The sequence below is a fragment of the Equus przewalskii genome, chromosome 7 (genome assembly GCF_037783145.1).
Source record: "Equus przewalskii isolate Varuska chromosome 7, EquPr2, whole genome shotgun sequence".
Lineage (NCBI taxonomy): Eukaryota > Metazoa > Chordata > Mammalia > Perissodactyla > Equidae > Equus > Equus przewalskii.
This window is the reverse complement of record NC_091837.1, coordinates 50,209,147-50,236,613: the sequence shown is the minus strand read 5'-3', so window position 1 is coordinate 50,236,613 and position 27,467 is coordinate 50,209,147. Positions and strand designations below refer to the sequence as shown.

At 40.1% G+C, this 27,467-nt stretch overlaps 1 protein-coding gene and 1 long non-coding RNA gene across 11 annotated transcripts in view; one reads left to right on the top strand and one right to left on the bottom strand.

The window, feature by feature from the left end:
* The window catches only part of LOC139084526 (uncharacterized), a 31,446-nt gene extending 24,883 nt beyond the window's left edge, over positions 1–6,563 (bottom strand). Inside the window, exons 1-3 of one of the 2 annotated variants that reach the window (XR_011541970.1) lie at positions 6,456–6,563; positions 3,029–3,136; positions 1,438–1,540 (exon numbers count right to left, since the gene is read on the bottom strand). This is a non-coding gene — a long non-coding RNA (uncharacterized lncRNA). Of the gene's footprint in view, positions 1–1,437; positions 1,541–3,028; positions 3,137–6,394 lie in introns of both variants that reach the window. The other variant, XR_011541969.1, reaches the window with a different exon arrangement.
* The window catches only part of CHST9 (carbohydrate sulfotransferase 9), a 256,656-nt gene that overhangs the window by 125,011 nt on the left and 104,178 nt on the right, over positions 1–27,467 (top strand). For 7 of the 9 annotated variants that reach the window (XM_070627517.1, XM_070627521.1, XM_070627518.1 and 4 more), the window contains one exon: positions 13,115–13,156. In XM_070627517.1, the coding sequence (XP_070483618.1) occupies positions 13,115–13,156 (42 nt within the window). Of the gene's footprint in view, positions 1–1,380; positions 1,402–12,803; positions 12,889–13,114; positions 13,157–27,467 lie in introns of those variants that run through there. The other 2 variants (XM_070627526.1, XM_070627522.1) reach the window with 2 other exon arrangements.

Genomic DNA, 27,467 nt, shown 5'->3' with positions numbered 1-27,467 from the left:
GATCCTGGTTTCACATTAAAGTACCAGGGATGTCCTATTCTTAGTATTCTAATTATAGCCACACTGTTTGAATTGCTCTGAACTTTTCAGGAAGCATTTAAAGCTGGTAGTAGTTAAAGTCTTTGAGAGATTGTAAAAATTAAACAAACAAAAACTAAATGGCCTGAAAGATGGATTTCATTATCTCCTGTTTTAAATACTGTCTAGTGATTGGTGGCAGAAACAGATAAAGCAAACAGGCTCTGTTTATTAACTCCCCTCCCCCCTGCCCAGCCCCTGGTCAGTTCTAGAGATCTACTGTACAACATTGCGCCTAGCGTTAACAGTACTGTATTATACACTTAAAAAGTTGTTAAGAAGGTAGATCTCATGTTAAGTGTGCTGACCACAATAAAATAAAATTTAACCTGAATAAAAGAAAATAGTCAGGTTCTATCTGCAGGTATAATTACACTAAGTAAGGTGAACAGAATGTCAAAACTGATCATGCAATGGTGCAGTCCTTTTCTCAGGCAGTTAGAGGTTTAGAATATAATGGTCCCACCTCCTTGCAGGCCATTTGGTCCTGTCCCAGACATCCATAATACATTTGGTCAAAGTCCTTGATACTTGGAAATATTTGGTCCTATCCAAGACATCCATGGAGACATTTGGTCCATGCCAAAAAGTCTTTGATATTTGGTGCTGTCCAAAATCACTTGGCATGAACCAAACATACTCATGGATGTTTTGGACAGGACCAAGTGTCAAGGACCTTGTGGCGTGAACCAAATGTCTTTTGGACTAAATGTCTTAGGGACATTTTGAACAGGACCAAATGTCTGCTAATCATCCCACCCTGTAGTTGGGGAATATTTTTTTTTTTAAGATTTTATTCTTTTCCTTTTTCTTCCCAAAGCCCCCCAGTACATAGTTGTATATTCTTCGTTGTGGGTCCTTCTAGTTGTGGCATGTGGGACGCTGCCTCAGCGTGGTTTGATGAGCAGTGCCACGTCCGTGCCCAGGATTCAAACCAACGAAACACTGAGCCGCCTGCAGCGGAACGTGCGAACTTAACCACTTGGCCATGGGGCCAGCCCCTAGTTGTGGAATTTTGAGACCACTTGGGTCTATCTGAAGTAGGGAGAAATGTGATCTTAAGTAATTAAACTTCCATTTTTCTGTATGTTTGAAATTTAATAATAAAATAAAGAAAAGGCATGGCAGGTTGCCTTTGTTTTTCCTTCTGTAGAAACCCTATAATGTAACTCTAGGACACATTATCTTTCCAGAAATTATTGTTGGATTCAGTAATCAGATCGCATCTTCCAGACAGTTCAGGCAAGCAGAAGAGAGAGAAGAATTTGTTTTTTGACTGTCCATCCACCTTCTTTCTTCCTTGAAATTGAAGAGAAAGGAGAGGTAAAGATCTGATCCCCCTCAGCTTTGGGAACTTACCTACAAAGGAGGATTCCTGCTTCTTCTGTGTCTCTTCTGACTAGCTGATGCTACTGATTCTCCTCTTTTCACCAGTTTGAATCATCCAGTGTCTGTACTCAGTCTGCATTCAAAATTATGTCATATACATTGTTACACAGTCATGAGGTATATGTGCTTTCAAATTCTGCACATGAATATTGATATATAATATGTAGCATTTTTATTTTCATTGGTTTTTCTAATTTTGAATAACCTGCTTTATCAGGTTCACATTTTTCTATTTTCAGTTGGTCATTATTCCAGAAGAAGAGATAAAATGAAATACTGGGGAGTTATACAGTGGGGTACCACTTTAGCTAGAGTAATCGAGAAAGACCTCTCTGAGGAGCTGGTGTTTTGAACTGAATCATGAATGATGCAAAGGAACCAGCCACAAGCAGTTCTGAGAGGAGGGAATGGCAAGTGCAAAGGCCCTGAGGCCGGACAAGCTTGATGGGTTGAAGGAACCAGAAGGAAACTCAGCATGACTGGAGCATGATGAGCAAGAATGAATGTGTAGGCAGCATCCAGCTTATGGAGGGCTGTGTAGACTGTGATAAAGAGCTTAGATTTTATGAAAATTGCAATGTAAAATCATTGGGGAGTTTTAAGCAAGGTAATGAGATGATTTTTTTAAGCCCTCTGGCTTGGGAGGGATTCTAGAAAAAAAATGGAGATAGGGAGACCATTTAGAAAGCTGTTAACATAAACCAGGAGAAAAATGAAGTGGCCTCAACCAGGGTAGTTTCAGTAGAAATACTGAGACGCTATCAGATTTCGGATTATTTTTGAGGTAGAAATGATGGCAAATTCTGATAGATTGGATGTGGGTGGATAGGAAAAGAGCGAAATAAAAGATGACTCTAGGTTTTTGGCTTGAGCGAGTTGGTGAATAGTACCATTATCTGAGATGGAACAGAACATGAGAGGACCAATTTGGGGGCTGAGGATAAAAGGAGATTTCTATTTTGGATATGTTAAATTTGAGATGACTCTTACCTACCCAGGCAAAGAGGCTTCCTGGATATCTGTTGCAATTATCCAGCTGAGAAATAATAGTAGCCTGAACCAGCAATGTGGCAGTGGGGCTGTAGGAAGAGGGTGGATTTGGGAAAAGTTTGAAGAAGGAGTAAACAGGACTTGGTTAGTGATGACAAGGGAGCCATGAGGGAGTGAGAGAGGATTCCAAGGCCCCTGATTTAGGATGACTGAGTGGTGCCAGTCCCTAGAGGGAGCACTGGGGAAGGAACGATTGAAAAAGAAGAGGACTTCATATTTAAAAAGGCTCAGCTTTAGTGCTTATGGGAGACCTAAGGCCATGTCACTGAGCATCTTTTTATTTGAGTCTGGGACTCAGGTGAGAGAGACAGTTTAGAGAGATTTGGGAGTCACCAGTGTAAACATAGTCGTCGTCGATCTAACAAAGTGGAGGAAATTACTCAAAAAGAGCCTGGAGTGCAAAACCATGAAGAGACTGTATTCTGAATGAGAAGAAATAGCTTGATGTGGCTTATGCTAGTTAGCAAAGCAATCCCGAAAATGCAAAGAAAGGAACGAATAATGTAAATACCCTTCCAAATCAGGAGCGTTATTCTGTCTGCGGAGCTCCTCTTCAGCCAGAACTCACAACGAGGCAATATTGGACATGAAGGCAAGTCCCACATCCAAAGAGCAAAACCTACAGCCATAGAACAAGATGATAAAGAAGTCAGAAATTGCACACTATTGATGGGAATGCAAAACGGCATAACCACTATGGAAATCAATATGGAGATTCCTCAAAAACTTGAAAATAGAACTACCATATATTCCACAATCCCACTTTTGAGTATTTATACAAGAAAATTGAAATCCGGATCTCAAAGAGATATTTGCATTCCCATGTTCATTGCAGCACTATTCACACTAACCAAGATGTGGAAACAACCTAAATGTCCATTGACAGATGAATGGACAAAAAGGTGTGGTGTATACGTACAATGGAGTACTGTTCAGCCTTAAAAAAGGAAATTCTGCAAGATGCAACAACATGAATGAACCTTGAGGGCATTATGCTAAGTGAAATAAGATAGACACAAAAAGACACATACTGCATGATTCCACTTATATGAAGTATCTAAAATAGTCAAAGTCATAATCAAAGAGTGGAATGGTGGTTACCATGAGCTGGGTAATATGGGGGTAATACGGGGAGTTACGAATCAATGGGCATAAAGTGTCAGTCAAGCAGTATGACTACAGTCCAACATTGTACCTATAGTCAGCAATAATGTATTGTCCACTTAAAAAATTGTTAAGAGGGTAGATCATTGTATTTCCAGATGATATTTGGGCTGAGCGATTGTCTTTGAGGCATTTGAGGTCAGCAGAGGACAAGCCAGAAGTGATAGCTGCAGACTACTGTGACACGGGCCAATGACCCGGGTGCTGGCTATTAAAATAAACCTAGTTCTTCTGACTCCGAAATCAGTGAACGCCCACTCACCGGCAGCTGCCTCTTTAGAATAATAGAAGGTCTGTGTCTGGCAGGAACTCTGGAGATTATTTGGTGCTAATTTTCATTTTACAAATGGATTGAATGGAGCCCTCAAAGGATAACATGTTAAAAGTCAGACACTTGCTTTCAGGTGATGTCTGTGAGAGTATTGCAAGCGTTCCTGTTGCATCCTGATACTATTTATGGGACTCTCTTGAAAGGAAATGAAACCAATTTTACCTATGCCCCATGTATGCTGCATAGCTGAATCTCCTCCTGGGGGGAGTCCAGTGTGAGGGTTAAGTGTGCGGGTCTAGTCTTAAACTCCAGGGCTGGAATCCCAGCTGTGTCCCTTAGGAGTCATACGACCTTAACCTCTCTCAACGTAGTCCCCTTACATGTAAAATGGAGATAGTAATAGGATTCTGTCATAGAATTGTATAAGGATTGAGTGCGAGAATTCCTGTCAAGCCCTGGGCCTAATGCCTAGCTCACTGTGTGTTCTTTTCAGCAATTTTTTTTATTGTTCATTTGGGAGGCAGCAAATCTCAGGAGTGAACAGCATGCCGGGCTAAGCCCCTGACATATATTAACATATTTTTTCCTTAACCTCATCAGGTAAGTACTATCACCATTCCTACTTTACAGGTGAGCAGTTTTAGCAATTTTTTTATTGCTTTTGATAGTACTTTATATTACTTGCCTGTGTCTTTTAGCATCTAGGATGGAAACATTAACAACACACCCAGAGGTCTGTTTTTCTAGCATGCAATGTGCATAAAACAAATATTTGTCGAGGGAGTGACAAAGGAAGGAAGAAAAGAAAGAAGAAAGTGAGGGAGTGAGATTATAACATTGAAAGATCTTTCTTCGTTGTCTGGCCCACTTTCTGAAATCTGGAAACGTATAAGGTATTTTTATTATTCGTATTACCCCTTTTCTGATCTGTGAGATGTGCAGCCAGCACCTTGAGCATCACATAGGAAGGGTCAAGAGGAAGGGGTGTGTTTCTGTGTGTTTTCAGCATGGCAGACAGTATCAGAGGTTTGCCATTGTTTCTACTGCTAACCTCGCTCCCTGTACCTCTTAGTTTGCTCATACGGGGTGTGTCTGCAAGTCAGAGGTACAGAAGACAGAGACACAGCGCTTTCCCTTAAGGAGCTTGCATGTGGTAGAGACAGCTGATGCAGAAGGATTTACCTAACAACAGAAGCCGCTCTAGATCCTGTGCTGTGAGGGTCAGGAGCATGGACTCCACGGCCAGGCCACCTGGGTGTGAATCCAGCATCTAGCAGCTTTGTGACCTAGGCAAGTGAGTAACCTCTCTGAGCCACACGCTCACCCGTAAAGTAGGAATGGTGATAGTACTTACCTGATGAGGTTAAGGAAAAAAATACATGAATATATGTCAGGGCTTAGCCCGGCATGCTGTTCACTCCTGGGCTTTGCTGCCTCCCAAATGAGCAGTAACTACCATAGTTCAGAAGATGACCGCTCTGAACACAGAATGAAGTCATCAAGGTTAGGTCTTGAAGAAGGAATGGGACTTTGTCAAACAGAAGGAAGACAGCCGGCTATTTCAGGCTTGGGAATAGAGTGGATGTGGCCTATTCAGGGGACTTTTAGGATTTGTAAAGGAAAGTTCCGAGTGACATGGGTAAGCAGGAATCATATTTTAGTGAGCACTGAATGCAGAGTTAGAGGGGATCGTGTAACAGTGAGAAGCAGATAGAGGTTTTGGGGAGGAGATTAACATGGACAAAGACATTTTTTAAACAATTAATTTGGTAAATTAACATTAGGGTGGACTGTAATCAGGGATACCAGTTTGAGACAATTGCAATACCATAGGCTTTGATGTGCTAGGGAACTTGGCAGGAATGATGAGGGGTTAAAAAAGAAGAATGTGTAAGAGACCTAGGGAAAAAGGATCAAAAGGTGACCTCTGGAAACAGGTGTGGGGAGGAGATGGAGGAACTGGCTGGCAGGAAGAAATCTATATAATAGACAGACATGTGCAAGTTCACAGGGGCAGGCGGTTTGGGGAAAAGGATTACGAGTTTCATTCACATCTAGTTGCATTTGATCCAACAACAGGGCACTGATGTGGAAGTTAGAATTCGGAGAAGCAGAATTGAAGTTCAGCTAAGGGTGTGTATATATTTGGGACTAAATCAAGTATAGGTGACAGGGAAAGAAATGAGAGAGGGTGAAATTTCTGAGGAGGTGAAGTGGCAAGAGGAAGGCAGGATAACATGCCAGCCAGTAAGCCCCCAGCAACAGCTGTGAGGATCAAATGAGGTGAGGTATAGGACAGCACATACGGGGGCAGGGCTGATTAAATAGAGCATAAATAGGAAAAACATAGTGCGTGCATGATAATGAAAAGCTGCCTGCTTTTTTCTTCCCTCGCCCTCCCTCCCATTTCCTAGAATCTCAAGCTGAAATGAACATTAAGACCTTTTGTAGATGAGTGAATTAGGGCTCAGTGTTTGCCCCGGAGATAGCTGTAGAACCAGACCTGCCCTGTTGCGAGGTTGTTCTCATATTACAGGCTGCCGCTTGGGCTAGTCCGGTCTCAGCGCCTCACTGGATACGATTTGGTTAGTAGTCGGTTTATACAAAGCACGCTCTCAACGAGCTGGATGCCCCTGCGCTGGGAGCCTGGCGCGAGTGCGGGTGCGCTCAGCAGCCCGCGGAGCACAGAGGACCCGTCAGCTGGAGCGCAGCTCGGTGAAAAGGAGCACCCAGTACAGACCCTGACTTTGGGTCTCGCCCTGTTTCTTTTTTTCTCTTGTAGTTCCTTTTAGTTAATTAACTAATTATGCAATCTTTAGAAAATGAAATAAGCTGTTTACTCATAGGCTCCTTAACTGTGTGCTCATGTTAATTAAATAATCAATCCATTGTTTCTAATATTGCTTCCAAAAAGGTATTGAAATGAAGTACTGTTTTATACAAAGGAGGCTTTAAATCTCAACCACGTTTATAGGCAAATAATTGCAACAGTTATTTTTTACACCAGATCAGTTAAAATCGAAATAGCTATTTTCAAAAGTGTATAAAAATTATGTCGCATGTACGAACATTTTGCACAATTTAACATAATTTTATTGAAGGGATAGCCATTTGAGATCTTAACCTTTTTATGAATTCCTTATGAAGTCATAGAAATCTTAATACCTTTCTAATTTTCTTCTTGAAGGAAATAATTTGGAAAATGCCACGGACAGTAACATAGAAAGCATTTAACATAAACTGAAATCATTAATACTTAATGGAAAAACATAATAATGCATTCCAAGGCATTTTAAAACAGCAAGTATAAAATCGTCTCTTCTGGGAGGCCAGAAAGTTCTTCCAAACTGGTGCTTAGATAGTCTTACTCAAAGAAGAGCTTGACGGAAATAGAACCTGTAAAACCCAAGGATTAGAAGGAGGTGGGTGGGGAGATTCAAATACCTTCATTTTAATTGCTATTTGTCATCACAGATTTCCACTGAGCTTGTACCCACGAGACCATTGGGTCAGAGGTTCTTCTGCGTTGTTTACTTTTTGCTGCAGAGGAGGGATGCCCTTTCAGGGTTTTTGTTCTGAAAAGAGTGGGCACTATCAATTGGCCAAATCTGTTTGCTGAAACCCCTTTTGTTTTGAATCAGTGAGGCCCAAGGTCAAGAAATACTTGGATTAACGTGAGGAAACCACAGTTACAGGGTTCTTGTTTTGCAAATTTCTAAGACTCCTGCATCGTTTTCTGGCTGATTCTCTTGTTACTGTGCCCCTCGCTGGCTGTTCTTGAGCTGCCTCAAGCCCCTTTCTGGGCGGCAGCCGCCCTCTCCCCTCCACAGTCACCTCTGTCCTGAGACTCCTGGGCTAGAGGTAAAGAATGCTAAAATGTGAGGCTTGGAGGCCGAATTCTACAGCCAAATCTTAGTTCCACCTCTAGTTTTGAAATCCTGGACAAGATATGTAAACTCACTCTCTTCCTCCTTTTCCCTTCATTTAAAAAAAAAAAAATTATTTTTTATTTTAATTTTATCAAAGTAATGCCTACACAGTTAAAGTATCAAATACAAGAGAAGTTCTTTTGCCTGGCTTCTCTTAAATGATTTTTCGGATTAAGCAACTCTCTCCCTTCCCTCGATTTAAGCTACTGACTGATGCTTACAGCTGCCTCATCACCAGGGCCTCACCTGCTGTCTCCCCAGCCCACCTGTAAACTGAGCCCACTTGTGGGCATGTATGTGGCCCAAGAGTCAGTTGTGCTTGTTCCCAAACCTGCTGTGCCAATTGTACTTGTTCATATAATTATTCAATTCAATTATAAATTATGTTAACTAATGACATATGGGTGCATAAAAGAATTACTGTTTCTGTGAAACGTTTCAGAAAGACTCAAAGTTGAGTTACTGAAAATAAAATGCTACAGAATTAGATGTGAAAGCATATTTCACATCTTATGTCAAATATTAGGTAAATATTAGGTAAAATATTAGGAAAAACTCAAACAAATATTAAAGGATTCTGCTTTGTGGCTTTAAGTTCTAAATCCACTTAAATGGAACCGAAACTAGGAAATATAGATGCTGATTATGGGTGTGGTTTATGTAAAAAAGTGAAGAAGCAGAAACATGTAGGTAGTTCTATTCCATAAGCAGAAACCCAGGTCGTATCCCATAGGATTCTTCTGGTATTAAATTAGGTAAGGCTCACATACAGTGCTCCACAGCATGTCTGATGTTTAATAAGGATTCAGTACATATTTGTTGTAACTGTGGTTATTATTGATTTAATAATTGTACATCCACGTAATTTTAGAAGAAAAAAGAAAGGTTAAACCAAATCAATATTTCAAAAGAAAATATTGGGATAAACTTTTAAATCCAACAACCAAGTATTAGACAGCAAAGGACTTAAACTTCACTGTGATAATGTTTTTTGCATCAAAATATCTGTATGTAAAATTAAGAGGGTATTGATAATAACATTTATGAAAGGTTTAACTGGGGGAAAAACCCATTAGTTCGTGAAATGTAACCCTATTTCAATTTTAACAGCAAATTGCCACATGGGCTTAAGAGACTGTCCAACCTTTTCCTGTCTTTGAGTTCTCTGTTAGGTAAGGATGATGACAGACAACCTACCATGTGGCCAGAAGAGTTACGTCGAGAAAAGTACATTGGTCCTATTTCTGTTCTCTCACTTGAGCATGAGCTTTGCTTGACTCGCTGAGCTATTCATGCTGCATGGAGCTCTCAGACTCTCAGGAAAAGGATCAGTGAAACACTATTTAAAAAAAAAAGATTTCCCATCAAAGCTCTAGACCTGTTCACTTAGTATGGTGCTTATGCCAAGTTTCATCAGATGAAACGTGCTGTACCACCAAAAACAAAAATGGCTCAGAATAAAGTAATGTGATGAAGGGGGAAGATCACATTTCATTTGATTGTCTATGTCACTAAATTAAGACTTTAATATCGTAATCAATCTTGTAAGCACAATATAAGAACATGTACCCTAGAAGTGGGGTTTAAACTCATTAATTTTAGAGACTCTGGCCAAACCCAATTAATTTCAGTTATGTGAAGCAAGCCAAATGCTGACATTTAAAGTCATTTTCACGGCTTGACCATAGAGGAATACTCATAATTATTTAATATATGATCATGTAGCAAGGAAGTCAGTCTATATTGATTATATGGACTGAGCCCAACATCCTAGGTAGTTGTTACATTTAAAAACATATAGGAATAACAACAATTTAGAAGATATAGTCAAAACCTTTTTTTTTTTCTTTGAGGAAGATTAGCCCTGAGCTAACTACTGCCAGTCCTCCTCTTTTTGCTGAGGAAGCCTGGCCCTGAGCTAACATCAGTGCCCATCTTCCTCTACTTTATATGTGGGACACCTACCACAGTATGGCGTGCCAAGCTATGCCATGTCCGCACCCGGGATCCGAACCAGCGAACCCCGGGCCGCAGAAGCAGAACATGCGAACATAACTGCTGCGACACTGGGCCAGCCCCTAGTCAAAACCTTTAAAGAGCTATACATACTGTTACTATTATTGGGAAGTGAGAGAGGATGCCTTTTTTAGGAGACAAATCATAAATTCAAAAGTAAATGGTATTTACCTTCTTTTTATCAGATCCTTAAAATTAATATTAATAAATATTAGCCCTTGAAAATAAATATTAGAATTTAATTGAATTCAATACATATTTATCCATGACACTAGACTGGGTTCAGGGAAGTTATAAAGAGGGGTAAAACTGGATCATCCTTGTGTTCAACAAGTTTACTGTATAGTGTGGGAGACAGGGATCCGTCTAACTAATACACTTCAGTCTGTGATGTGTGGAGACCCAGACTAGACCAGGGAAGAGTATCCAATCGCTGAGTGTACTCTCATTCTTAATGCCCTAGCGTCAGGTTTCCTGAAACCCTTAAGAAATTGGCAAGTGGTGGCTTCCTGGGGCTGTGGAGAGGTGAATGGGGAATTGCTGTTCAGTGCATGAAGAGTTTCAGTCACACGTGGTGAACAAGTTCTAGAGATCTGCTGTACTACATTCTCCTTATAGTAAACAATACTGTACTGTACATTTGAAAATTTGTTAAAAGGGTAGATCTCATGGGCTAAAAAGGTTTTGCTTTGTTTTTTGGAGGAAGATTAGCCCTGAGCTAACATCTGCTGCCAATCCTCTTCCTTTTTTTTGCTGAGGAAGACTGGCCCTGAGCTGACATCCATGCTCATCTTCCTCTGCAGTATATGTGGGATGCCTGCCACAGCATGGCTTGACAAGGCATGTGTAGGTCCGCACCCAGGATCCAAACCAGCGAACCCCAGGCTGCCGAAGTGGAACGTGCGAACTTAACCGCTATACCACTGGGCTCGTCCCAAATCTCATGTTTTTTTACCGCCATACATAAAAAAGGAACTTGGCAGATGGCCTTGCACAGCCTTTATATTTGACTCATTGTGGATGGGGGAAACAGCCTATCATATCACGTGTTTTAAGGAAATGACTCGATCATTATAAGCCAGAGAGCTTAAAAGCAATACCTGATGAGAAGAATTCCTCAAGCAATCAATGAACAACTGACCAGAATATCATAAGAGATAAAGAAGCAGCCTCAGTTGATTTTTCAAATAGCTATTTTTTCCACATCAATTTAATTTCCTTCCATGGTTACGTGACAGATTACATAAAAAATGAGAGTGTGCAGGATAAAATCAGTTTTGTATGGAGGGAGATTTTGGGTTCCAGCCTAAACCACATTGTTATCACCAAGCCATGAAAGTATGACCTTAATCATGCTCCTGTTACGTGGGTGAACAAGTAAATATCGAGTTGCAATTACATCAAAGTGAGTTGAAGCAGTGGATTACATATCAAGTTCCAACCCGTGGGGATCAGTTGTACTGTAGGACCTATAATTTATTGATGCACTATACAAATGGCTTATAAATGCCTTCATCCAAAATGCAGAAATTGCTAAATCAAGTGGAGCTGTGGATACCTTATACCAGGAAACTCCTGTCAATACAATTCAAAATGCCCTGGGATGTATCTTTTTAAATCATTCTAAAGACAGAATAGCATTTAATTGACATAAGTATAAACTGTTATGTTTTGGCACAAATGAAACTTGGTGAAAGATTGATCAAAAAGGCAGGAGCCAATTTGTCTCAATTGGGGTTAGAAAAGCAATATTATAAATGAATCACATTGATGGCAGGTTATTTCAATGGAGCAGGATAGCAGGACAGAGAATTCATCCTACCACTGCTTAAACCTCCGTTCTTAAATATTTGTTCTAGTTTTTATCAACATAGTGTGAAAGCGATATTTAAAAAAAACAAGACAGTGGGGACTGGCCCCGTGGCCAAGTGGTTTGCACGCTCTGCTTCGGTTGCCCAGGGTTTCACTGGTTGGGATCCTGGGCGCGGACATGGCACCGCTCATCAGGCCACGCTGAGGCAGCGTCCCACACAGCACAACCAGAGGCATTCACAACTAGAGTATACAACTATGTACTGGGGGGCTTTCGGGAGAAGAAGATAAAAAAAGAAGATTGGCAGCAGATGTTAGCTTGGGTGCCAGTCTTTAACAAAAAAAAAAAGACAGCATGTAGACAGCAAAACATTACAATACATGTACATAATATAGGATATAATATATAGTTTGGTGTGCAATATATTATAAATACATTAAAATTATACAAAATATGTAGTGTACTGTACAGTATATAATATGTATTATATGTTTGTCATCTTTTAAGGGAAAATTGGAATTGTATAATCTAGAAAGCGAAAGTCTAAATGGTCATAAAATTACCATCTTGCAGTTCCCTCGAATTGATCTCAGAATGAGCTGAGGCTCTCCTCTCCCCATAGATGACTAAACCAGAAGAAATATACTATGTTACATTTAGCAACTGCATTTGAGAGAAAAAAATCCTTCTTGATTATCAAGGTGAAAAATCATTGGCTCAAGAAAAAACCCAAAATTGCTTTCTTAGAGCTTTTCACTGCAGATTAAACTATCATTAGTTCTGGATAATTTCAATATCCATGGGATCACTTCCCTCAAAGAGCTTTTTTCTGTTATTGTAGATTTCAGTTCATTTACTCTTCTAAGCTGCACAAACCAAGGTGTCCAACAGTGGGCCACTGGCCACTCCATGCCAGGAGGTGCGCATAGCGTATCTATCCCAAGAACTAATTTTACCCCAAGAGATCTATCTCAATGCTCAAAGATTTTAAGCAGAAACTATAATTGTATATCAACACCATGATATGTTATGGAGTAGATTACAAAGAATCCAGGGAAATTTTCTTTCTCTTGATGGATATTTTGCAGCTCCACCCACCCCACCAGTCCCCAGCTGCATTTCTCTGATGCAGAGGATACAGGCACAAAGTTCAGTCTTTTCTGTGGCCAAGTCTGAAGGTAATACCAGGTTTCCTAGTAAATGACACTAACCCTTTCCCCTCTTCAGTAGCCCAGAAACACAGGGGTGACTTATTCTCTTTTACCACCATCTCCCTGCCCGTGATTTTCTTTACTAGAAATAAAATATCAGACGCTTTGAGGCATCTTTATGTAGAAAGTTTCTTAAATGTCTTCACATGTGATGGTAATATATCAATTTCCTTTCTCTTCTCTTCTCTTTCAGGATGGGGGCCAGTAAATTACCTGCAGCCTATACCGGGAATCAGTGAGTAAATTCTCCATACTGTTTGAGTCTCAGGTAGTTGGAGATAAGCAGAGTGACACTAGAATTTCTGAAAACCCCATAGTGTCACTTTTAAACACCTGTTATGATAGTAACCATGCCCAGAAAGCACAGGCGAGGTGGCCTTCTTGGGGTGGATCAAGTCTTGGAGGGTGGAGGAGAGGAGCAAGCAAACCACGGTCCTTGCCCTCAAGAAATTTACAAAAGAAACCAAAGGCTTTAAAGGTAGATTTCAGTTATATGTAGTTTAATGAATAATTCATTTCATCTTATTTGAAAAAGTTGACATTTTTCCTACTTTCATTTTAAGACTATTTAGCATTTCCCTGGGACATTGCATTATAGTCTTTATTTTCCAAAAATGTCTTCTTCTAAGAGTATAGTAAAACCTTATTAATTCAGGTATTGCTCATACACAATTTTTGACGATTTGACCCAGACTAAGATGAAATTTACCTTTGAATTGTTGTGCAAGAAATGGATTTGATAAGAGGAATGGAGGAAACACCTGTAACTTATTTAAAGAGAATAATTGTTTTCATGGCTTTAGTATATACAGTGATCTTCAGGCAGAAGATTCAGCTATAGACTAAGGATCCATGTCATTAAGTAGATATGTCCTTAGAAAGACTTTATGATCAGATCAAAGTATTGAAAGTAATAAAGCTGCATTTATGTCAATAAATTCTGGCTTTCATAATTCGGTCTAGCTTGTCCCTTTTCCTCTTCACCTCCCCAAACTCAGTATTCCAATCTAGTGTAATGTAACACTATTGTGTTGTATGTGAACGTAAGCATTTATTAATAAAAGAGGATTAATTCCTATTATCTGATTTTTTAAATTTACAAATATAAATTTTATTTTTTTGGATGCTTGTCTGTGACATTGATCCCTTGGATGACAGTAGCATATTTACTTTTATAGGAAAAATGATGTATCGTTCCCCTTCCTTTTTCATGACTTCATAGAGCAGGTAACTTTTTTTAATTTAAAACTCAATGCTTTCACAAAGCAGGCAAGACAAACTCCTGGGATAATAGTGAATATTTAAGTTGAGAAAAAAATAAGCCCCAAATCAGATCATGCTCTCTTTGGGACATGTTTAAATTGGAGGAATAACTGAATCACCATTCATTTATTCATTCAACAAACACATAGTCAAGGGCAACGCTTATTACTTCAAGGTTTGTAGAGATAAGTAAAATTCTCTTCTTGTCTTCATTGTGCTGACAGCCTATGAGTTGAAACAGAGATGAAGATAATAATTTTCTCATGTGATAAGTAATGTGTTATCCTTATAAGCAAAGTGCTTTGGGAACACAGAGAATATATCAGTAAATCTGACTCGAAGGGTTGGGGAAATATTCATAGCAGGTATAACATTTGAGCTCATTCTTAAAGAATGAATAGAATTTCTACAAGTAGAGAAAAGGACAACATTTCAAATCAGTATGAGCAAAAGTAGGGAGGTATGGAAGTACCAGGATTGCTCAAGAGAAGCAGAGCAGACATGATTAGTCATAGAGAGCTGAAGGGGTGGGACAGCGGGATATGGTGTATATAAAGGTGTGTTACTAAAAAGATGTGCCCTTCCTTCTGATTGGAAACAGCAGTTGGAGCTCAGAGAAAGATTTGAGAGTCATCTGCAGACAGTTGAAATGTCAAAAATGGGAGCAGATAAGACTGTTCATGGACAATTGAGAAAACTTTTAGAAACACGGAATAGAGTCAACTTCTCCCTGAGACAGGAGGAAAGGAAGGGTAAAGAAAGATAAATTTGAAGGTAGTTATAAAGGAATTTGAGGGAGTTTATGTTTGAGAACTTCAATATTCTTTGCACTAGACGGTTGGAGAAGCATGGGTTGTAGCATAGGAGGACACATGTTTGAATCCCAGCTCAGCTGCCCAGCGATGATGTGACGTGGGCAGGTCACATAACTGATCTATGTTTCACTGTTATCTTCTGTAAAACAGAGGCAATAATACTATGTAATTTATAGGCTGGAGAACCACATAAGGTATGTGGAAGCACATTCTACACTAAAGCACTCTATTGACAAGTGACCTGACGTAGTGGCCAAAACACATACAGAGTGACCTTACTGAGCTCTTGTCTATAAAACAGGGATAACAATATATAACAGATATGGGGTATTGAGATTATTAAAGATAAGGTAAGTACAACATATTCACATAAAGGGGCTCTTCAGATGGGAGCTGCTGGGTGATTCTCATCTGTGAATAGGAGCTTGTCTCCAGGGAAAAAGAAAAAAATTGCAATGGAGAATGAAAAAAAGAAAGGGACATGTAAAAATGTTTTTAAGCAGAATTAAGAGCCCATTCTGAAAACATGACTTTGCATGTAGAGTCATACCTCTGAGCTCCAAAGCTGTCAAAATGGATAACTTGATGGTCTGGAGCTGGGGAAGGTCAAAGCAGGTACTATGCCATTGAGGGAACAATTGAAAATGGTGGTCAATGCAGATCCCAGATGCTTGAAGGCCTGGCACCCCAAGACCTGTACTCCAGCCTCAACACTGAGTTGGCGGAATCCTTCCTGTGATCCTAAGGGTCTTGTCATTATCAAGTAAGTGAGCTGAGTTGCCAAATGTCCCCAAGTTTGTAGACTGTCCCATCAGCTAAGCTCCAGCCAAACGCTACTGCTCAGAGATCCGCCAGACCCCTGCCCGTCCCTCCTACCCTCTCACAATCACCCTGGCTCACAATCCTTACCCCAGCCTATACCCAGCCTCCCCTTCCACTTGAGTTTTGAGTTTCTTCCTTAGCACACGAGGCAGTAAAAAAGTTTTCCACCTCCTCCAGAATAGAACACTAGAATACGAACCAAGTAAAAAGGAGCCAGACTGCATGCTACTTGTCCCTCATGCTTTCAGCATGAGTTCTAGATCTCAGTACTGAATTCACTGGTTGCAATAGGCAGGCCCATGCTTCCTCTCCCATACCTGGAAGTGGGTTATCTCACCGGCCATTAGGATAACAGCCAGTGTCCTCTTAAAATGCTTAGTGAGCTTTGGGGACCCCAGGAGAGAGCTGCCAAGATCTATTTTGATAGTTACTAAACTTAGAGGGAGATTTGAATTGCTACCGCTCGTCCTCAATTTGCCAAATGGCAGTAATAAGGAAAATATAGGCTATATCTAGCACATTACTGACTCCTATTTTAATTAATGTGAGACATTTCTCATTTGGGAACATGGGTGATTCATTCAGTAATTATTCATTAAGAATATACTAAATTCAAGGTGCTAGCTACTATCCAAGATCTTTGAAGATAATGAATATAAGTATCTTCTGTGAATAACATTTGAAACATTAAGAAAACCCTGTGAAATTCATACAAAATTCTTGGTTTCTGTGAACATACCACTGCAGAGATTAATTGTCGTTAGTGCAGTCGAGTCGATTCCAACTCCTAGCGTCCCTGTGTACAGCAGAGCAGAGCCCTGCCCGGTCTTTTTGCACCATCCTCTCACCTTCTGGCACTGTATCGGACAATGCTTCACTCTATTCATAGGGTTTTTGTGGCCAATTTTTTTGAAAGTGGGTGGCCAGGTGCTTCTTCCTAGTCTGTCTTAGTTTGGAAGCTCTGCTGAAACCTGTCCTTAAGAGACTCATTAGGGGTTGGGAAACCCCAGAGCCGTTTCTTCTCTCTCCTCAGGCTTGGCTCCCAAAGCCTACTTTGCTGTGAATACCAACAGTGATCCCACAGAATTCACCTCTAAGCACCCAGCTTCCCATATATTCCTTTCAGTCGCCTGTGGTAACCTGCGGATATGTAGGTTGTCCCAGAACATATAACATTCTCATTCCCCACACATGGTCCTTCCCTGTGTGGCGGGAGCCACGTCATACTGAAGTACAGCCCATCTCTGCCTCCCCCAGGGCAGTAAGCCCCGTGTGATGCTTCTCCTGATTTGGTTTCAGACTGGATGTTCTCCCTCCATGTCACAAAAGCACATCAGCCTTTCTTGAATGCACTTTAACCACCAGGCGCCATGTCAACCAGACCAGAGCACCCTCTGCAACTACCATTTCATTTCTACCTGGTTTGTCCACAGTCTTCATTCTAAATCTGCTAAAGGGAGCAACTCACCTCTCATTAAAAATAAACACAGAAGGGTGATGTCAGCAGCATGGCAGAGTGAGTTATTCCCTTTGTCTCTCCACTCTAAGTTACAACCAAATGGACATCCACTGACCAACAGAGGGTTCCCTACACAGCACAACAGGACACCTGAGAGATCCACGCAGCTTTACATCTGAAGGTGGGTGGACTGGAGCCCCAAGAAGCAGTGGAACTAGGGGAGTGGACTCTTCCCCAACCCCAGGGGCAACGATCTAGGGTATAGATCCTCATGCAGCAGCCTGCACAACTGAGTGGAGACAAGGGCAGCCTGGCCCATATGTAACTGCCCATGGAGTGGTGGCAGCAGAAGCCCAGCCCATGTGAATGCCCATGGAATGATGGTGGCACTGATGGCCCCACTTGCACAAATGCCCACAGAGCAGCAGCAGTGAGCAGCCCCACCCACATGATGGCCAGCGGAGAGACAGTGGCCCAACCCACAAAACTGTGAGCAGACAGGTCAGGCAGCAGCAGAAAAAACAGCTCCTGCCCCTGCCCAATGGTGGCAGGTGGAACCTGCAATCAGAAATATCAGGAACCACAGCAGAACCAGTGACCCAGCCTCCAGTGGTGGCACCCCCAACACCAGCTCCACTAGCAGCAGTGGTTGCATATAAGTCCCTGGTTCCCCAGGCCTTCACCAGCAACAGTGACACCCATGAACCCAGTATCCCTGGCAGTGGTGCAACCAGCTATCCCAGACAACCTGGGAATAGCAGCACAGGTGGTGCACAGGACAGCAGTATCCGAGCCTGCAGAGAGCCGCTGGAAACACAAGACCCAAGCTACCCTGGAAGCTGCAGAAGTGCTCACAGAGTGGTGATCCTGGTGGTGTCACCTGAGGCTGCAGCAACGTCTTAAGCAGCAAGGCACCAGCAACCCCAGAGGCACAAGTGGCACAAGGAGGGCACTGACAGCCCCTCTGGCAAAGGCGGAGGAGGGTGGAAACTACAGGCTCTCAAATACGATTAGAAGCAGCTCAGAACCAAAGTAACCAAAGCCATACCCAAGTAAGAAAATGTGGTTACTACCACAAATGAGCTGGCAGAGGATCCAATTCATCGAATGCCATGGAGAACTACAGCAACACTCCAGAACAGAAGAAAGTGACAACTCTCCAGAAACCAAACCTGAAGTCACCGAAGATTAAAAACTAACCAACAGAGAATTCAAAATAGCTGTCATAAAGGAACTCACTGAGTTACAAGAAAACTCAGAAAGACAGTCCAATGAACTCAGGAATAAAATTAATGAACAGGAGGAATATTTCAACAAAGAGATTGAAACTCTAAAAAAAAATCAAACATTCTGGAGATGAAGAACACAATTAATGAGATTAAAAAAATAATGTAGAAAACATTAAAAAATAGAGCAGACCTTATGAAGGAGAGAATTAGTGATCTTGAAGATAGAAACCTAGAAATTATTCAGGTGGAAGAAAGAGACCTAAGATTTTTAAAAAATGAATAAATTCTTCGAGAAATATCTGACTCAATTAGGAAAAGTAACGTAAGAATTATAGGTATTCCAGAGGGAGAAGAGGGGCAGAAAGAAGCAGAGAGCTTATTCAAAGAAATAATAGATGAGAACTTACCAAACCTGGGGAAAGAACTGGACATGGAAGTACGTGCAACTAATAAAACTTCTAATTACATCAATGCAAAAATACCTTCTCCAAGGCACATAATATTACAGCTGTCAAAAGTGACAAAGAAAGTGTATTAAGGGCAGCAAGAGAGAAGAAAATAACCTACAAAGGAACTCCCAGCAGGATTTCAGCGGATTTCTCAACAGAAACCTTACAGGCTGGGAGAGACTGAAATGATACATTCAAAATACTGAAAGAAAAAAACTATCAGCCAAGAATATTCTATCTAGCAAAATTATCCTTCAGATATGATGAGGAAATAAAAGCTTTCCCAGACAAACAAAAGCTGAGGGAATTTATCACCACTAGACCTGCCTTACAAGAAATGTTGAAGGGAGCCTTCCTACCAGAAACAAAAAGGCAGACATTTACAAAGCTTTGCACAAGGAGATAAATAGACAAACAAAATCAGAAAATTGCAGATCTATATCAGAATAGGTTAGCAAATGCTGAATTATAACATAAAAGATAAAGGGAAAGAAAGCATCAAAAATAACTATAAACACTTTAAGTGTTTGGTCACAAACTCACAACACAAAAAAAGAATAATTCATGACAACAAAAACATAGAAGGGGAAGACGAGAGGGATAGAACCTGCAGAGGCTAATGGAGATACGAGGCTATCACAAAAAGGACCATCTCATCCATGAGATCCTTTGTACAAACCTCATGTAACCACAAAAACAAAGACAAACATCATCTATCTTTTTCATTTCCTTACCTCTAACTACACCTTCTTCTGTTTCCTCCTTAATCAGCATGTCTCCCATTTCTGGATTCTTTGTGTATTTTCCTCTTTCCACCTCATCTCTCTACCCTTTATATATTTTACAGATTTTAGTAACCATTGGGAGACAGTCTTTTGGTTTATTTCCCACTTAGTTGGAAGAACAGAGACTCATGTCCATTCAATGGCAAACTCAAAATTAGGAGTGTGTGTGCAGTGGCATTTCATTTACATGTTTTCCTCATTGTTCTTTAAAAATCCTTTGCTGCATAGTGAAATGACGTTCAATGTGTGACAATCCCATAAATCCTTGCTAGCAAGAAGACAGTCCAGATTGTAACATCACAGACTTGGGGATCTTGATAAAATGGTCAAGGCAGAATCTAAAACTTGAATCTTCTTCCTCTGGATCCTATACTTCCTTGGGTCTCCATTTATGGAGACTAAAAAGAAATGCTTTCCTTCTGTTTCCTGAGTGGAAGTAATTCAAAATCATTTCTTAGGGTCATTGAACTGAGAAATGTTCCTTGGATTTTCCTGAAGAAAATCATCAGGCAGGGTTTATGTCCCAGCAAATGGGTACACACTTTCAAGGATAATACCTTTTTACATATTGATAGCATACTTTCTCCCGGAGGAGAGGAGCCACATTTGTGGAAAAGCTTCAGTGTGTGTGTGATTTACAGGAAGAGTTGCTCCTGGCCACCTCTGCAGGTGCTCATGTAGATTCAGTCCACACTCACAGTGCTCCAGCCCTAGAGCTGTGCATTTTATAGACGTGTTCTCTGCGGCACAGTTCCTGGAAGGGACTGTCGTTTATGTGTACCCAGTGTCCTTATGCTCATTCAGCTCCAAGGGAGGCAGGCACATGTGGTATTCATGACCACTGCAGATTGCAGAGAGATGGCTTACCTACAAGTGGGGACTCCAACCCCACACTGGGCATGGCCCGGGGCATTTTCTAGGGCACACGATGCTAGTTCCTCTGTGCTCAGCTTCTCTGGGGAATGAGGAGAATTGAAAAGAAGGTGCTACAGTGTTAGAATCAAGTCGGGGTTGTTATTAAGGTTAGAGTGTAAAGGGGGCAGTTGCCCAGATTGTTTGTGTCCCTACCTGGCAGCCCTGCACTTAGACATGCCTGGGACATGCTCCCCACTGTCGGCCAGAACATTCTTTTCTTTAAATCTAGGATTACCAAAGCTAGTAAGAAGGGATTGTGAGAGACTATTCTACAGCCTTCCTGAGCTTATGTGAGAATTAGTCCTTACAAATCTTATAAGAATTGATGAACATGGTGATATTAAAAAAAAAAAAAAATACAGCACAAACCTTCAGATTCATGGCCTAACAGTCTCAGCTGAAAAGCCCTCATATTGCAGGATAAAAAAAGCACTCTCTGCCAGTCTTCCCCACTCTGAGACAGATTCTAGTATCGAAACAGCTGCAAATTCTGCACAAACTGATGCTGTTATTCCCACATCCATAAAAACAATCCGTGGAGTTGTTGGCATTTTTTCTTTTGTCGGGAAATGGAATGCACATTTTTCTTGTATGGGAATAATTAGCAAAGAAAAAGTGGCATCCCACAGTTAATTTAGCTGTTCTTTTAAATATTTTCCTGGTACCTGAATTACATGAACATATTATTTTAATAAGCTGATCTGCAAGTGTTTTTCCCCTTCTCACTGAGGTGCAGAGTAATCTAGAGGGTCAAGGTTTCCAATCTTTTTCTCTTGCATTAAAATGATCTGTCATTTCCATTGTGCTTACACCCAAAAGTCAATTTTTGGTCTTGCTAAAGAGCCCTATAAAATAATTCAGTGGCTACGAAGATGGAATTTTTCTCAAAGTGTAACTACTCCCCTTGCTGGTGTATTGTGGCAATAACATTCATCCCTGAAAACTTAATCGTGATACAGGATTTTTTGTTTTGGGGTTTGTTTGGGGCTTTTGGTAATTCTTCATGTTTTTGAACTTCACAATAAATTGACGCTTAATCTAATGAAACTGGATATGTTAATATTGTCATAAGACATTGTAAACCAGGTACGTTAAATTCAGTAGAACAAGAATGTTTTTAATGTTTCTCGTGCCTAGAAAGTAGGGAAATATTCTGAATAATGTTAGGGTTAAAGTTTTTTTAAAATAATAAAATTTCTTAATTTTTTAAATTGAGGTATGATTTATATGCAATAAAATGCACAAATCTTAAGTGGTCAATCCAATGAGTTTTGAAAATTGTATACACCCTGAATAATAGCCACTCAAAATAAGACATCAAATCTCATATCCTAAATATTTCCCTCATGACCCTTTATAGTCAACTCCAGTCCAGGACCCCACCACCTCCCTCCCACCCCTTCATCTCCCCGCTACTGCCCAGGTAACCACTTTCTTAATCCTATGACTATAGCTTAGTTTGGTCTATTCCTGGACTTCATCTAAATGGACTCATACAGCATATACTTTGTAAATGTTCTGTTCACATACCGTGATATTTTTGAGGTTATTGCATATATCCGTAGTTAACTCCTTTTTTATTGTTGAATAATATTCCATTTTATGACTAAACTACAAATTATTTATCCATTATCCTATTTTTGACATTTGCATTGTTTCTAGTTTGGGACTATTATGAATAATACAGCTCTGAAAATTCTTGTGCTAGTCTGTTTGTGAATATCTGTTTTCATTCCCATTGGATAAAGACCAAGGAGTAGAATTCCTGGATCATAAGGTAAATGTTTAACATTGTGAGAAACTGCCCAGCTGTTTACCAGCAATGGTGAAGGTTCCAGCTGCTCCTCATCCTCACCGACAGTGGGTATGAAATGGTATCTCCTGTGGCTTCAATTTGCATATCCCTGATGGCTAATGATGTTGATCATCTTTTTATGTGCTGTTGTCCATTTGTCTGTCTTCTTTGGTGAGATGTCTGTTTGAGTTTTTTCTCATTGTTACTGGTTGGTTTGTCTGTGGTTGATGGGAGGAGTTCTTCGTATATTCTGGCTACAAGTCGTTTGTTAGATACATGTATTGTAAGTATTTTCCCAGTTTGTGATTTGCCTATTCATTTTATTTACAGTGCTGTTTGATGAGCTGAAATTTTTAAATATGAGAAAGAGCAATAAATTACTTTTCTCTTTTATGGTTAATGCTTTTTAGTGTCCTGTCTAAGAAATCTTTGTTTATCCCAAGGTTGTGAAGATATTCTGCTATTACTCAAAAAGTGGTGATAGCAACTTTTTTAATTGAGAACAATCATAAGGACAGTTTTTAGGCAGATTTAGAGGCATATTTATAATGACTGAAACACAGGGCACTCTGCATTTTTATAAATTTATGATTACGTGTTAATTTTCAAGTGTCTCCTTGATTTATCCTCCTTTTTTCTGAGAAATAAAAAGTAAATCTGGGTGTTTTGAGAACTGTCAGGATTGAAGTACTAGAAAAGAAAGCTCAACGTGAGCTTTGAATGTCCTATGTATGATAATGACTTTAGATAATGATCTTTAGAGTACAAGTGATTTTATAGCATTATTCACTGTCCTTGAGCAATGACTTCAATGCCAGGGAGCCAGACCATGCTATTCTGTTCTTTATCCTCATCTTTGCAGCAAGAGGATAATAGCAAATTATCAGACTTTCTTTATAATATCATTCATTGCATACATTGATTTAATATACAAAATTTGTAATATCTTAAATATATATGCAAGCTATATATATATATATATATAATATTCTCATCACCTTAACTAAGGTGATACTCTAACATCACCTAGAGCTAAGGAAAGCTTTGAGAATATTTATTCCTTTGATTAATATTTATTGGGCAGTCCAGCCCTGATGGCCTAGTGGTTAAAGTTTGGCATGCTCTGCTTCAGCAGCCAGGGTTCAGTTCCTAGTCGTGGAACCATACCACTTGTCTGTCTGTAGCCATGCTGTGGCAGTGGGTCACATAGAAGGACTTACAACTAGAATATACAACTATGTACTGGGGCGTTGGGAAGGGGGAAAAAAAAGGAAGATTGACAACAATGTTAGCTCAGGGAAAATCTTCCCCAGCAAAAAAAAAAATAAAAAGAAGAGGAAGAAGACTTTAGGGAAAAAAAATTTATTGATCCATACTATGTGCCAGGCAGTAGATATGCTGTGATGCACAAACAGACCAGGTACCCGACCTCTAGGGGCTTACTATCTAAATGAGGAGAGCTGGTCAAGTAAACAAAGGGATTGTTTAGATTTTGTTAGATGTTCTGCAGAATATTATAGGGCACTGTGAAAGACAGTAACAAGAATTACCTCTTTTAGAGAGGCCTGTCTGAGCAGGTGACATCTAATCAGAGAGTTGGGTTGAGAGGGACCCAGCCATGGAGCAAGTGGGGGAAGAGGAATCGGTACAAGAGGAGCAACAGAGATGAAAGCCTTAGGCAGGTAAGAGCCAGTGTGAGCTCGGCCAGGGTGGTAGGGTGCAGGGGCCAGAGGGAGAGACATGGTAAGGTGAGGAAGGAGAGAGGTAGCAGTAGGCTCATGGAAAGACCTGACTGGCCATGGTCAGGAGTTAAGTTGATGAAGACTAACCTCTCTTTCAAGACCTTACAAGCAAAGCCCACACTCCTCACAAAATAAGTATGAGGTGTTTATAGCTAGAATAAGGCATATTAATTAATACTTTCGTTTTAGAGTCTTGAAGGGTAGCTTATATTTATAAGTGGTGACTGATAGCATGTGGCCTGAGATGACTGGGGTCACTCAGTGGGGTTCATTGAACAGTATTCTTAAGCCAAGATGTCCACAGAAGTGTGAGCCAGAGAGGGGGATACTGACCAGGAGGATAGGGATTTAGAACCCACCTAAGGGATGTGAGATACCTGTGCATGGACATACTGAAGAAGTGGGGAGAAGGCCAGGACTCCGAAGACTAAGTTGAGGCAAAGTCTTGAAATAATGTCCCAGACTTAGGATGAGACCATGTGGGGGACACCAAATCTCACATGGACCAACTCATTATAGATCATTCTCAGGCAGGTAGTGTAGACTGAACAGAGAGAAACTGGAAGGAGGGAATTCCACTAAAAAGAGTTTAAAAGAATTCATGTAAGTTATACAGAGTGGTAAAGGAAAGGAAGGCATGAGACCAAGAATTGTTGTGCAGAGACGTCTACCAATTGGTCAGGTTTGCTGATTAATTTTCAAGACCAGCCTAGTCTCTTGGGGTATAGGAGCCCCTACATGACCCTCTCTGGGACTTGAACTTATTTCAGGTCATTAGGAAGTGTGGACAATATATGTTAGCATGTATCCCTCCCCATAAAGTCTTCAAGAGAGGCAGGGATGTGGCTAGAAGCTACCAGCATGGCTCTGGGCAGGCAGATGAATGAGCTGGGTGCAGGGTCAAAGTCAGCATCCTCTCCCTGCCTCCATGCCCCTACCACAGGCTGGGCAGCATTAGTCCTTCCTCTTCTCAAATGAGCATTCCCCTCACCCTCTCCCGAGGTTGCACAGTGCCTGCACAGACTTACGCACAACTCCCTCTCTGGTGGTCATTTAAACTTGGGAAAATAAAAGTATGTTTCCCTCATACTGAAGAGACAAGAACCTTTTGAAAGAAAGATGTCGGGATGACTGAATATAGAGCATAAAACACCACGATTGTGAGCTTGCAAAAGAGCCAGAATACAACAGTTACAAAAACATCTAAGCAGTAAAGTCAAGCAATTTTTTTTTTTTTTGGAGCTTTAGGGTCAAGTTGGTTATCTGCATATGTCTAGAAATAAAACCTAGTTTTGGGAGAGGCTCAGATGGAAGTAAATATTCGGGAACAATTAACTTCATAGATGGGAGACAGAAGACTAGCTGTAGAGATAAATGCATAAGGGCTGAGGGACGGAGTCCTTGGTGACACGCACAGTGAGGATTGATAAAGAAATAAATTTTTTAAATGGAAAAGGCAGAGACACTAAAAGAATGGTAAAAACTAGAAAAGCAAGAAAGAAGGGCATCCCAGAGATAAGATCAAGGGCATGTCTAGAATGTGCTGTTAATAGTGTTTACTACCATTGAGAAAGCTAAGATTTAAAACAGAAAAAGTTCCCCCCGGTCTTTATAATGTGCATGCAGAAAATATTTTTCAGTCAATCAGTTTGATTTTTTTTTCAAGAAATGGACTCTATTTCTTACATAAAACCTCTAGTCCTTGATTCACTGCTTTTGCAGTCTAGATGCAAATCCATGGGTATGCTCAGTTATTTTGTAATAGAGTAGTTTGAGGGGCTCTTTTACAACACTAAATATATTTTTGTTGAGTTAGTTGCAAAAACATTAGTTTTAACAGATCTCTGATTGTTTAAAAGGCTTTCCGTTCATTGTACTAGATATGTTTTCATACCTCCTGAGGCTAAATTTGGCTGGTTGATATCACTGTGGAATTGGAACATGGGAACATAGAACTAATTTCCTCATTTGACTTTTAAATTAGTTTTTTTGTGTGTGTTAACTAAAATTGAAATGTTTCAATTATGAATAATGCCAAGATGAACGGGTACACTCCATTGACTTTAATGAAGTGCACATGTTCTTCAGGCTTGTGAATGATGGCGTGGTAGTGCAGTCCTTGAATCTTATTATTTAATATTTGCTGCACTCACATATTTTATTTATGATACTACTTACCACATTCATAGCTTTTTAATTTTATGAACACAATTGAACTTAACTTTTTTGTTTCATCAACTTTTCCAAGGGTTTGATATTACCAAGGGTGCCCCCAACCTATTTTTACATAAAAGCAAGAGTTGACAACCAATTTGTTAAATTCAAATAACTAACGTTGACTACATGACTATTATTTAAAAGGCAGTATGACAGGAGATTAATTTTCAAGGAATAAAAAAATCATCTAGGTAATTGAAACTTTCAAATAAAATTTTTAGTCTTCAGTGATCATAATAAAGCATGTATAATAAACACCAAACAACACTTGCTTCTAATATATGCAATAGAGTGGAGCAACTAGGAAAATTCTGAATAATGACGTTGATTGCACAATACTTTGAGTAAGGCTCTTTGCTTATTTTTTTAAACCAGGAAGTCCTTTCTTAAGTTAACTCTTCAATGGTTGTTAGAAGAGTGAGATATGCTCAGATGCTTCTAAGTGTATTTAAATTTCATGTCTTATGTCTAGGGCTTAAAGCTCAAGCTATGGTTTTCTTGTTTGATTATTTTTGCTAATTTTTTCGTGCCAAACAAGTAGTCAAATTATAAAAGTATATTTAAATTAACAACTGTTCATTCAGTATTAGAAGACCAAACAACTTAATAATTTGTGAATGTACTAATGTGTGTTAAAGAGTTTTGAAATGAACAGTGGATTCAGCATATGTAACGTGCTCTGAAAATTAGCTATTGCACAGACTTGGCAAGTGTTGTACTCTGTACCAATTCATGGAATGAGAAATTATGAACATCACTTTACTTGTTGCTATTGGATACGTTGCATGTGTCATGAAAGCCCTTACTGCTTGAACCATACAGTCCTTTATTTCATAAATGACAGAGTTTAAGTGGCCCTACCCCAGCTCATACACTAAGTGAAAGAATTAGATCTAGAAGCCAGGACTCCAGTTTCTGGCTTGATGGAGGTGTATTACAGAGGTAACGTACATACTACAGGGGTTGCCTAGCATCTTGCACACTGAAAAGTTCGATGGGCATGTAATCTAATTTAATATCCAGTTTCAAAGTCTGCAATTCTTTGATGGATAGCC